Below are 13,801 nucleotides of genomic sequence, written 5' to 3'. Positions count from 1 at the left end.
GATGATACCCAGCTCATTTTTATGATTCCATACTATGATGTTTCATTGCTTCTCAAAGGTATTTTTGAAATACAGGTAATCAAGTTTTATCGCCATTACTTTTAAATGCTATTAACTAAACTTTAACTTTGATATCAATGTATCTCAATTTGTTCCTCTTTTTCTGACTTTTCCTTTTTTTCAATGGCTTAAACAAAAGACGTTTTTTCATAGTTCAGGAGACTTTGTCATTTTTTTATACAGTTTATTTTAATTTAGTAGTTAACTATAATTTTGTGTCAAAATGTTGACAATTTACATAAAATTTCATTATGTAACTAATTGAGGTAAATAGTTTTATTAACATAAACATTGTATGGTAATATTAACATGAAAAATTATTCAATATTATACCTGAGATGAAAGTCTGTATTAAATTAATTATTTTAGCAACATATTTGTTATATTATTATTTAACATCTTGAGAAATGGTTCATAATGACAACTTAATGGATGGAGAGAGTAGAATACCTCGTAATCCTATAGGTAATAATGTCGTTTAATAATAGATGCTTTTAATTAAACACATGGCATCTAAACATGCTCTTGAGAAATTTTAATTATAAATTCTAAAATCTCATCTTGGATTTATCCAAAACATTTGATTTGATACAAAGCAATATGTATATTTTACACACACACACACACACACACACATATATATTTGCTTAGTCTCAAAAAACTAGAGTATTTAAATATATTTTATCTTAGAGAAGAACTGAAAATGCATTATTTTCATGTCAACACATGTGCTTTTATTATTCCTTGAAAAAAAACACCAAGGTAAAGAAACAGTCTGGATAAAGAACCACTGTGGAATGATAAAGAACCACTTTCTAGTGACTTAACTACTCAAAGTAGATAAAAATCCATTATGTAAGATTGACTTAGGAATATTTTGATGCCTCTCTCTTCTTTCTTTCTTTCTTGTTTTATAATAGTAATTTTAATTTTTAAGCCATATTATTTCTCTTTGACTAATTTGACATTCAAAACCTGGATTCACATCCCAGCTAAGAAAGAAACTGACATCTAGGTAAAAAATGATTAGCAACCTTGTATATAACTAGTATTTGATAATTATTAAATTCTTCAATATTTAAATTACCAAACAGGAAAACCTTACTAGGTTCTAAAACGAAGATGTAAGAATCTTCAGAGCATAGACTACTGCATTTCACCATGTACTTTCTTCAAGCCAGACAATGGCAGTGACCTTGGATGATACAAAATCTTAAATCTTGTCTAACACATTAAAGAGAAGGAAAATATTCTCTAAACGAAGAGAGAAATTTCATTACCTTTGTACTTATTAACATTCTAATCTTTTTAGCCCATAAACTACCAACATAATTATAAGTTACAAATATTTACTCTTGCTTTCTTTTTCAAGGCAGCCCCTAGAATCCTGAGCAGGTAAAGAATCAAAAATAATTGAGGAGAAGAAAAAAACTTTCTACTTTGCTTCTTCCTTTGCTAAAGTGCTTTCTTTGCTAAAGTGCTAACAAGACATACAAAGACACCATTGTAGCCCTGGCTCCTCCAGGCTTCGGATACACAAAGGTAGGCCATCCTCAAGTTAGTGGGGGGACAGAACTTCATAGCCTTTACAGTTTCGGATGCAGTGCTGAGACACTTCTGAACATAAAGCCACATTAGGCAAGTAACAAAACAAAGACTGATTCCTCGACTTTGCTGAATCATTCACCTAGCACCATACCTGGCTCATGGAATGGACAGAGAGCACAATTGTGGACTCTCCAGCAGGAGCATACACAAGAATACAACACAGAAAGAGATGGAGCTTAATTAAAATATGAGATTTAGATATTACTCTATTGATTCATTGTCCCCCTCACTCCACCACCCCCTCTCCCTCCATGGTGCTGGGAATCAAATCCAGGGCCTCATGCACAACAGACAAGTCCTCTATCACTGAGCTACACTCCAAGCTCAGATTTTATTTTTTATGAAAACCTAAATTTATGCCTTTGAGAAGCTTATGGAGTAGAACTGGAGCAGTGTATTTCACTGTTGTTACCGTAACAAGAATCCTCCACCCGCAAAGGAAATTCAAATTGTTTATGCTAACTGCTACCCCTTGGCCTGTGTGGTCAAGTGGGTGAAGTGAAAACCATCAGCTGCTGTTTTTTGTGCTTCTCTCCACACTCCCCTCTTACCAGTCCTCTCTCCAGGAGACTAAGGGACTTCATCTCTGACCCTAGTTCAGACACAGACAATAGCTAAGGCACAACTAAATGTAAAGATGGCCTTAGGCCTTAGCCTAAGCAACTTCATTTAAAAACTCCAGTGTGAAACCTGAAGTCTAACCAGGCATGCCTAAGGAGCCTTCCAGTATGGCCCTCAAGTACAAACAAGTCACTAATCCCCACCCTGATAAACTCAGAGTGAAGTCAATGTTATGTTGTCCTAACTCTGATAAAAGCAAGAAACAAGAAAATCAGGGTGGGGACCACCAGACCAGATGCTTTAATCACAGGGCGAATGACATCACTGAGAAATCCCACAGCAGCTGATAAGGATTGAAAGGGTGGTCAGAAGCCCCAAAATTTAGTATAAATGATGGAACAAATGAACAGACTTTCAGCCAACCTACACTGATGCACACAAGCCTGAGGACCTGAGGAGGACCTAGACTGACATCCCAATTCGTATCATCTGCCTGATCCTCTGCATTGTTCTCACCACTCTCAAACTCTATAGCAGCCTCTTGACTCTGGTGAGAAAAGGACTTCTCCCTATGACCCACCTCCTCAGCCAACTGTCAGCTCTACCCCAGGAGAAGTCTGCCTTGGTCCCTGATCTGATCACCACAGTCTGAGTGAATGTGCATCTGCTGGACTTGGACCCTAAGGCTTGAGACTTTTGATCTGACACTTGAGCTTAGCATGCAGAGGGAATGTCTGTCATGAGCCTGTCATAATTAAGTGTGTCTGCAGTGCTTAGAATTAATCTAGAGTTGTTTGCTGTGAATTGATTGTGTCTATTGTAGTGTCTAGCATTAAGGCTTGTCATTTTCTTGATTAAGAATTTTAATAACCTATAGAGTGAAATTATATTGAGTGATTTGAGTGAATAAAGTATTGAAAAGGGCAGAAACATGTGGACATTCTTTATTTCTCCCCCTCGACTGCATAAGTCACACCTTTTGCCCATCATGACACTAAGCAAGTGGGCAAACAACTTTTTAAACTAGTTATGGATAAATGATGCTACATTATTGCTGATCATTTTGTTTTTCATCAATATATTGCAATGCTTGAATTTCTTACATTAAAATTAGCAAAATGTGAAGCCATTTTTCTTGACTTCAAGATTCATATGTAATTTCCATTTCATTATTTTCTGGGTTAACTTTATATCTTGAAAAACACTAAATATTATATTTAAAGAGAGCTCTGTGGGGCTGGGGTTGTGGCTCAGTGGTAGAATGTTCACCTAGCACATGCAAGGCCCTGGGTTCAATCCTCAGCACCACATAAAAATAAATAAATAAAATAAAGGTATTGTATCCAACTACAACTAAAAAGATAAATATTTTTAAAAAGAGAGAAAGCTCTGAGTAAAAAGGCCCCGAGAGTAATGTTCATGAGGGATTTCATTTTGAAGATGTAGGGGAAAAAATTCTATAAAAGGTTGTATGAATAAGTTCAAATTGAAGATAAGATAAATGCAGTAATGGTTCTTCACAGAGACAAAATTATTTAAGAATTGAGCTTTTATATCACTTAATGTAAGATACTCAGAAAAGTTACAGCCTTTCTAAGAGGAATAATCATCAATTAGTAAATTGGTTTTTTTTATCAATAGACTAGCTCTTTTGTCAACATCTCTACTTTCAAGTACTAAAAAAGAAAAGAATTTGACAAACCAAACTGATTTACCCTGGCACTAATAACTCCTGAAGTACTTGCACTAAATTTCTTACTTATGCAAGTCAAGAATAAAGATATAAACAGTTGGGCAGGGTGGCAAACACAGGCAGGAGATCACAAATTTGAGGCCAGGCTCAGCAACTTATCAAGACCCTGTCTCAAAATAAAAAATAAAAAAGGCTGGGAATGTTGCATCCCTGGGTTCAGTAGCCAGTACCAGAACAAAAAGACATAAACATATGAACACTAATATACACTGCATTACACTGTTCTAATTAGAAATTAGATGATCCAACTTTCATTGGCTTCCCATTACCTACCCATCTCACATGTATGAATATAAACAATAATCTTCCCTTAGTAATATTTCCTGAGCTCAATAAACCACATGAACTTTCACAGTGTTCATAGTGAAAATGAATTATAGTTTGAAAAAAACACACTAAAGATATTAAAGTAAGTTATTTTTGTATAATTCCTTCCATAGTACAGCACTGAGCAGGCCTCTTGAGACAATCCTTCTGATGACTGCTAAGTTAAAATCACTTCTCTTTGTGGCTCTGTGGTAGAGAGCATGTGTAGGCCTTGGGTTCAATCCCAAGAATTCCCCCAACACACACACACACATACACACACACACACACACACACACACACACACACACACACCCCACATTATTTCTCTTTGAAATGGAGTAGAATTCAAGAGGCTGCAGCTACTTGCCCTAAAAGTATTAAAGAAATTTAGCCATATGGTGGCAAAGACCTCCAGAAGTAATCTGGGTTCAAAGGTGAGGCCTCTATGTGCACTTAGAAGGAAACAAGTGGGCTGTCCTGGGCTGAAAGCAGAATGGTAGCATTTTCTGGATCTTATTCCAGTAGGTATAGTGATTCCAAGGAGGCTCACTGCAAAGATCTGAGCTGGCAATGACAGATGGAAACACTGCTGAGAACTGATTTCAAGTTGAAAGGTCAGGAGTTATGTACAGAGGGAAAACGAGTATTCTTGGCTACAGATGGCCCATGAGAATCAAAAAATAGCCACAATACTTTAGCTGCTTTATTTTGTGCTTGTAGGCAAAGACCATCTAAATTAATAAGGACACTACTCATGCCTTTTACCCAGTGCATGATCACCTTTGGATTGCTTATCTTGAGTCTGTCAGCCTGCTTTTTTCAGCATTATAGAATGAATGCTTGATAGAATAAGAGTTGTGTTTCCAAGACAGATGTGGTGGCCCACACCTGTAATTTCAACTTGTGAGGTAGAAGGATCACAAGTTCAAGGCCAACCTGAGCAATTTAGCAAGACTTTGTCTCAAGATAAAATAAAAAGGCTGGGATGTAGAACAATGGTAGAGCACCCATGGGTTCAATCCCCAGTACCAAAATATATATATATAAAATAAAATAAAAGAGTTTGTGTTCCCAAATAATCAGAAAATTCAGAAATCTAGGCAACTCTAGAGATTTTTACAGATGAGGAGATGGAGGCATTACACAGTTAAATGAACTGAATATTTAATTTATTTAAACCTAGCAGATTATGAATTCAAGGCACTAAATATTAACATTATGGTATTTTTCTAATACGTTACACCGAATATAAAATATGCATAGAGCCATTTATTACATAGAAATCATGTGACAATAAAAACATATAAGTAAACATTCCACGGATAAGAAAATATGTTTCTTGTAGATCATTATAGAAAATAAATGTTCACACAGGTGATTTTCTCATTTAAGAACTAATCAATTCCATTCATCAAAAGTACAAATTCAATTCATTTCTATTTAGGTATAAATTAAAACTTTTTATAAGCTCTTGATGTTGAAAAGACTCTCAAAAATCATCAAATCACCTTTCATATTAGGATATATGAATTTGGAAACTAACAATAATGTTCCCTGGCCTATCTTCTTATTCCCTGGGACAGTAAGAGACATTGCAAACCACATAAAAAGAAAAAAAAAATACTTATATGAGATCATGAGTGAATCCCCAAGATTCTTCCATTAAAGAATCATTCTATAAAATGAGTACATTTCATGAGAGACATTCTCAGTCTTGAATTTCATTGAAACCAGGCAGCAATAAGCCTGGGGCCCACAACAGTCTCCACTTGCTCTCAATTCACCAGACCCCATATATCCATCATCAAGACTGCAGTTTATCCAACTATCAGCTGATAGTTGTATATTCAACTATCAGCAGTAGCTGACTCTTCCCCACTCATCATATCCACTACTGTTCCTCCTGGTGGTTGGATAGATGGATGAATGGATGGATGCATGGAACAACCAAGTACATAAAATTTTGCTCCTTTGTTGCACTATAATTCATAGGACTTATTCAAATACCCAGATAAAGTCTTTTCATTTTTTTTTTCCAGGATCAAATCTTTATCTACTCTTTCAGAGAAATGTTCTCTTTATTTTTCTTGTTAAACTTTAGTAACTCTCTGTACCTGGCCAATGTTTAATCATCATATCCAAAAGATAGCATAATTTGAGTCACATACTTCAGAATCTGGGAATTCAAAGAAAAAATGTCTCTGTCATGATTTTAGTGGGAAAAAAAATAGAATTGTATAGAAGTCACCTTCTATGTTGATTAGCCTATGTGTGTGACTACTAAGAATGAAAAGAATTAGAATTCATGTTAGGATGTCATGTATAACTTAAAAGAACAAATAAATTTTTTTTAAAAAAAGAATCATGTTAGGACTTGATATGTGCTTCAAAAGTCAAAACAAAAACAAAAGAGAGCTGAACTTTAGATTTTAAAGGATGGTTTAAGAGAGTCTTATGGTTTACCTGCAAATGAAATATATTTCTGTTTTTAAAGTGACCGCTGGCTTATTTCCTGTTTCTGTTGATGGAAGTGCACCTGGCCCATGGGTATGCATACTGTAATCAAAGTCATTTCAGCAACAATTACCTGCAAGTTTCACACTGACTTTGCAAGAAAGGTATGTTTCAACTAATGGGTTTTTTTTACCAGCACTTCCATACACTCTCTATGCAACTCTGGAGAATAGGAGGTTGAAGATAGGTAGGAAGGAAAACTCAGTACCCAGCCCTCAGAGAGTTAACATATAAAGTGCAGGTCTGTACTACTCACGGCTCTGCTTGTAGGCTCCTGTCTTCGGCCACGTAGTTAGAAGGAATATAGCCCTGCAGTTGCTGGCCGGAGCCATCTGCCCTTTTCTCCAAGTGTCTGGCCAGCCACCAGCCTTCATGGGAAGTGTCCAGGACTTGGAGTTTGTCACCTGCACGGAAACTGAGGTCCTCTGCTGTCCGAGCTTGATAATCAAACAGAGCCACAAAGTAGCGCCTCTGGCTTCTCTCGGGTTCATGTTTCCCAGTCTGAGGAGCTTCAGGGGGACAGTGGGCCCCTGGATTCTCAATTACCACCGACTTGTCTGGCTCCTGGGACACGCAGGGGAGACAGGGTTCCAAGTGTGCCCGGAGCCTCAAACAGATATTGCCCATGGTGCCCTGGTTAGGAGAGGGGGAGAGGGCCTTCCCTCTCCCCGTCGTCTCCACAGATCCACTTTCTCTTCTTCTCCAGGTAACTTTGAAATCAGCTCCAACTCACCATACTTTGGAGAGTGTGCTAAGTCCTGTTTCAGAGCAGTCCCGCAGATCTGGTTGCAGCAAGCCCTGCCTGGGGAGATTCACCTCCTGGTTTTCTTCAGCTGTAGCTGCTGCCCCAGAGCAAAATCAAGTGGGAACTGGGCAGTTGTTCAGGGGGAAAATGCCTCTTCTTCCTGTCTGCTCAGGAATCCCACAACAAAATAAAAGTAAATTAAAAGGACTTTAAATAAATATCTGAGAGCAGAAAGAGCCACCTTGCCCTTTGTCTAAAGAAAAAAGTTAGCAAGAGAAAGATACTATTTCCAGGTAAAATCTCCATGTCTCACCTGTGCCACAGCCCTTTCCAGGCTTCAAGTGTGCTCCTGTGGTTCCACCCGTCCTGATCCTGACTTTTCTTTTCTGTTTTGCTAATGAATAACCAACAGACAGAAACGATTGCCTTTAACATCCTGAGCTATGTACAGACTGTAATAATTTCTCCTTACTTCCTGGTTTCTTCTGTGATCTAAATGGGATTCCCGTCCCAGTTACCCCTCCCTTCTCACACACCCAGGATAGGCCAGCCCCCTTACCAGGGAGCCAAATTCCTTTCATTTTATCCTGGAGAAACAGGCTAGCACAGGTAGCCTGTGTTTTGCTATATTCCCAGCGCAGAAATCAGGGCAGAGGATTTTTTTTTTCCACCACAAATATGAGTAGAATTGTTTTGCAACCACTAGGGGAAATAAAAAAGGCAAATCAGAGTGTTCAGATATTTGTTGCCAGACACAGGGCAATTGAGAAGGAACCACTGAGTCCCTACCCTTTTTTTTTTTTTTTTTTTTAACCACCAGGAATAGATTTTAATGGCCTTAAAGTATATTCACAGTCTGGAAAAGTAAGAGAGCAGATGACTAAAACTCTGAGAACCTGAAACACTGTTTTTTCCCACAGAGACATTTGATTTCCCATCCTTCACATACTATTTCTGAAACACACACACATCCACACACACACACACACACACACACACACACACACACACACACATTAGGTGACCAGTAGAGAAAAACAAGTGGAAGTGCTCTTTGTGAACCACCATGAAGAATCTTTCTGTTAAACTTTGACCCCCAGCTCTATACTGGTTCTTTCTAACTTGGCAGGGATGGTGGCAGAGTTCAGGGACTGATGAGGCTGAGAGCATTGATCTATTTCCCCTAATTTAGGGCAGCTTTCTCACAAATGTATTTCCTGAATCTCAAGAACAACTGGACAAGGACTTTGGGCAGATCAACCAGCAGAGAGCATTACAAATTGTTTGAGATATGCCACTTGTTCCTGTATAAGATATTTATTTAAAATTTTCTCTCTTAGGAGCTGGAGGTATTGCTCAATGGTAGAGCACGTGCTTAACAATCACAAGGCCCTGGATTCAAATCCCAGCAGCAAAACAAAGTTTCTCTCTTAAAAACAAGATAAGAGCTGTCAGAGTCTGGAACCTGGATAACCTAGCCCTAACACAATCTCAACACTACTGTTCTTTCTCGAATTGCAAGGCAGTTTCAGCAATTAGAATAATGAAAGTTAAAAAAAGAAAGAAAGAAAAAAAAAAAAAAAACAAAGAATCATAGCCACAGCTATGTTGCTCTAAAACTAGGTACAAGGGACAGATCATTTGGTTAGAACAAAATCTTGTCATGCTCCCAGGTTTCTCCACTTGTCCCCCTTGTCAGAGTAGAAGTAAAAATTTTCAGGAATAGAAAAGCTAAAAGCTGAGCTAGGTTTTTTATTGTATTGCTTTGTTTTGATTTGATTTTTTTATGACATGGGACTTAAAATAGAAGGCATTTATAATTCCATATTTTAGACAGAAGAGAAAAATAAAAATTATGTAATACTGACAAACCATAAAATTATTTTGTCCCAAAAGCAATAGGTACCCTGCAAGTATAGGATCCTGTTAATGCCCCTAAACAAAGTTGCAGATGCTGAAGTCTACATGATCTAGAAATGAAAGCAGATTTGGAAACAACCAGAGAGATGTGTTAAACCCAAATTGTAAGTGGGGCTTGAGACTTCCAAAATTTGAAGATTCCAAATTCAAATATGACTTCACTATAGTTATGACAAGGCATTCTGTAAAAAGACAAAGCAGCAGCTTGCATGGCAGAGTCACAGAGCAAGTGAATGAAAGTGAAGAAGCAGTCAACCATCCAATGATGGACTTCTGTCCATCGATGGCCTGAGAAGCAGAGTACAGGGTGGGAAGAGACTTCCTCCTGAGGAAAGTACCAGGATCCTCCAGTCACCCAAGTTTGAAGGCTTGCCATCATCTTTTACTGGCTCCCTGGTTTCTTCCAGCTAATCAATCACTAAATTTTGCTCAATCTTCCTTTACATTGACTCCACAAACTTTTTGGATTTTTTTTTTTAAATTCCATCTGAATGACAGTTGGCCACTAAACAGAAAAAAGAGTATTTATCTCTAGACTATTTCAAAGGCCTCCTAATTGGTCTCCCTTCCTTCAGCTCATTCCTATCTCTGGCTCATCTTGCATACCAAGATAAGTGGTGTTTGTAACAGCTTATGGAGAGATGGTTATGATAGTAGCAGTGACCCAGGTGACGCAAGCACTAATTAAGAGAAGCTGTCAGTTTCAGAGGACTTTCTGTGTACCAGGCACTCTGCTAAGAATGTGACAATTGACACATCATTTAATTCTCACGAAACTTTAAATAAAAAAGAAAACTATGAGGAAGGTAGTAGTTTTCATTTTATTTTAGAAAAAAAAAAGGCTTGAAGAGGTCAGGTGGCTTGCTTAAAGTCACACAGCCATCAAATAGTTGAATGATGAGTCATGCCCTGTACTCAAGTCTGACTCCAGAGCCTAAGACTGCAAATCCTCAGTTTTGCAGATCAGGAAGAATCTAATATCATTCTTCTATGTAAAATCCTTCAGTAACCTTTCAGATGTTTGGAATAAAACCTAAACTTTTAAGTATTTCACACACAGCCCTGCAAATTCCTCCAACCTCACAGACCCTCCTTCACAAGCACACGCTCTGACAGTTCCCCAAACAAACAAAAAGAAAAGAAACAGCTCCTGAGATTCCAAGCCCTCTTCCTGCAGCACCCCTGCCTCCTCTTCTACTTGTTCTGTTGATGACTTCCTTGTGATTTTTTCAGGATGAATTGAAGCATCACCTTCTCTGCCGTAATAGATTAGTAGGACTCTGCACCCCTGAAATCTGTCATACACTTATACTCAGTTGCTTGCTGAGTCCTTCTTGGGTTCCCATAGTTGTCTGCTTTTCCTTGGAGAATAGAATTCCCTTCTCTGAATTCTCAAAGCCTTGTTCAATGTCCAGTGTGTGAGTAGCAGATACTCATAAGTATGAGTTGAATAAATTACTAAAGACAGAAAGAGGAAGGAAGGAAAGAAAAGAAGGACAGAGGGAGGGAGGGTGAGAAGGATGAGAGGGAAGAAATGAAAGAAAGAACAGAGGGAGAGAGGAAGAAAGGAGGAAGAAAGAGGAGAGAGACAGAAGGAAAGAAAAAAGATGAGGAGGGAAAGGGGAGAGGAGAAAAATAGGAAAAAGGAAGGGAAAAAAAGGGAAGAAAGAAGGAAGAAAACATCAATATTAAGTCATAATATATTATATATGACATAATATTAAGTTAATATTCACCAACAGAAGTGAAAGGTCTATAGTGTGACAAGTGCCTTGGCACAGAGGAGTGACTTTCTGTCCTTTGTCTTAGCCCCTTCCTTTCCTTTTTTTGATTCACTGACCTTTGGGTTCCTTTGCCAGTCTCCTAAATCTCTCCCTCTCCATCCCTCCCTCTGAGCCCCATTCTTATAGCAAATTGCCACCAGATTAATCTTCTTCAGTCACTCTCCTGCACTATAACCTTCAACACATGCTCATTGCCTAGAAGAAATTCAAAGCTAAAGAATTTGTGCTTCACTCCGTCTTTATCAGATGCACCCTTTCAACATCCCCCTCCATTAGGGGCTCACAGTAACCCTTGGCTCAGCCAAATTGGTTTACTAGGTCTCCCAATAAGACTTATCTGTTCCCATATCTAACTCTGCCTCCTTTGGCATTCTTTTTCTTCATATTCCTTCTCCTCCCAGCAGATTTCAGCCTACATTTCAAGGTACGAATAAAAAATCCCATACCTCCTTCATGCATTCCTGCCCCAAATAATCTCTTTCACTCTTGAGAGAAAGTACTGGACTCCATATACCCACCTCAATACACACAACATTAAATAAATTTCATCATTCCCCTGCTATGCAAAATCCCCCAGCTATTCAGTTTCATCCCAGGATAAACTGTCAGTCTCCAGCTCTTGCTAGGCCCTCAGCACTGCTCAGCATTATTTTATACGTCAATCTGGTCAGCTGCTGTTTTCTGCAATTTCTCATAACTCTGTTAAATCACCCACTGTTCTTTTCCGGGATTCTGCTGCTACCTGCTTTCCCTGATAGCTTTGCTGTATAAATTCACTGAAATTCCAAATCTATTTGATATTAATTCACTCATTCCTTTTCTTGAATCAAAAAAATGTATCACAAATATTTACACTTTCTTTTCACCTATGGTGATCTTAAAAATGGAAAAAGGTGGGGGTGGGAATTCAGTCAAAGAGATATAGCCTTCAACAAATGATGTTGGATCAGTTGAACACCCATAGACAAAAAAAAAAAGAGAACCTCCACAAGACACACACAAAAAAGAAACTCAATTTAAATCTCACATATTATACAAATTTAATTCAAAATGGATCATGGACTTGAATGTAAAATGTACAACTATAAAACTTCTGGGGGGAAAAAGAAGAAAATATCCAGAATCTAAATCTAGACAGAGATCTTAGATGCTTGACAAAGCACTATTCATAAGAGGACAAATTAATAAACCTCACCAAAATTAAAAATTTGATCCCTGAAAAACTGTTAAGGAAATGAAAACAATGAGAGAAAACATATAAAGTACTTTAAACTAAATATCTCACAAAGAATATATATCTGGGGCTGGGGCTGTAGCTCAGTTGTGGAGGCTTGCCTAGCATGCCTGAGGCACTGAATTTGATCCTCAGCATGACATAAAAATAAACAAATAAAACAAAGGTAATCTGTCCATCTACAACTACAAAAAATTTTTAAAAAGAGAATAAATATCTGAAATGTGCAAAGAAGTCTCAAAACTCAATAGTAAGGAACAAAACATCCAATTTGAGAAGGTACAATGACATGAACAAACATTTCACTGAAGAAAATAAATAGATGGAAAATGAGCCCATGGAAAAAAATGTTCAACATCATTAATCATCAAGAAAGGCCAATTAAAATAATAATGAGATAACTTTATGCACCTATAATAATGACTTAAATAAAACAGCACCACCAAGTGAGGATGGTAACGAAGTGGAGAGACTGGATCCACTCATTCCATAGCTAGAGCATGAGCTCTCTATATATTCCCACTTAGAAATTGCTGATAGGAATATGAAATTGTAGAACCTCTCAAGGTTTTTTTTATATATATAAATGGCAGGGTTTTTAAAAATATAAAATTAAACATGTAAATACTTCACAAACCAGCAGCTATAATATTGGACACATTCTTCAGAAATGAAAATTTATGGTCACAAAGAAATGTACATTCAAATGTTTATGATATCTTCACTCATCATAGGTCTAAACTGGAAAAAACTCAGATGTCCTTCAATAAGTGATAGATACATATCATGGACTTATATTTAGCAATAAAATATATATATATATATATGTTTATACATACACACACATATATATATGTTTGTGTCTATATATATGTGTGTGTGTATATATATATAGATAGATAGATATAGATATATGTATATATACACAAACCTGGGTAAATCTGTGTAAAATTATGTTGAATGAAAAAAAAAACACTGATCCCCAAAGAATACATTATTGTATGATTCACTTTATAAAACAATCTTGAAATAAAATTATAGAAATGAAAAATACATTAGTGATTGACAGAAAGGTTGGAGGTTACGGATGTAGCTATAGAAAGACAGCATGAGGGATTCTTGTGGTGATAATGTATAAGTCCGATTTTTATTGTTGTGACAAAAATATTTGAGAAAAAAAAATACAAAGAGGAAAGACTTATCTTGGCTCAGGTTTCAGAGTTTTCTGTTCTTGGTGAGCTGGCTTCATTGCTTTAGGCCTAAGATGCCGCAAAACATCATGGTGGAAGAGTGTGGTGAAAGAAAGCTGCTCA

The 13,801-nt window shown here is 37.3% G+C and overlaps 1 protein-coding gene across 2 annotated transcripts in view; it reads right to left on the bottom strand.

Moving 5' to 3' along the window:
• The window catches only part of Frk (fyn related Src family tyrosine kinase), a 107,495-nt gene extending 99,432 nt beyond the window's left edge, over positions 1 to 8,063 (bottom strand). The window contains exons 1-2 of one of the 2 annotated variants that reach the window (XM_078019369.1): positions 7,864 to 8,063; positions 7,062 to 7,714 (exon numbers count right to left, since the gene is read on the bottom strand). In XM_078019369.1, coding sequence (XP_077875495.1) covers positions 7,062 to 7,296 — 235 coding nt within the window. In that variant the 5' untranslated portion in view covers positions 7,297 to 7,714; positions 7,864 to 8,063. The remainder of the gene's footprint in view (positions 1 to 7,061; positions 7,715 to 7,863) is intronic. The other variant, XM_005340844.4, reaches the window with a different exon arrangement.
• Positions 8,064 to 13,801: the final 5,738 nt, after the last annotated feature.

This window comes from Ictidomys tridecemlineatus, chromosome 8, assembly GCF_052094955.1.
Source record: "Ictidomys tridecemlineatus isolate mIctTri1 chromosome 8, mIctTri1.hap1, whole genome shotgun sequence".
Taxonomy (NCBI): domain Eukaryota; kingdom Metazoa; phylum Chordata; class Mammalia; order Rodentia; family Sciuridae; genus Ictidomys; species Ictidomys tridecemlineatus.
The sequence above is the reverse complement of the archived record's forward strand: the minus strand, read 5'-3'. Positions and strand labels throughout refer to the sequence as shown.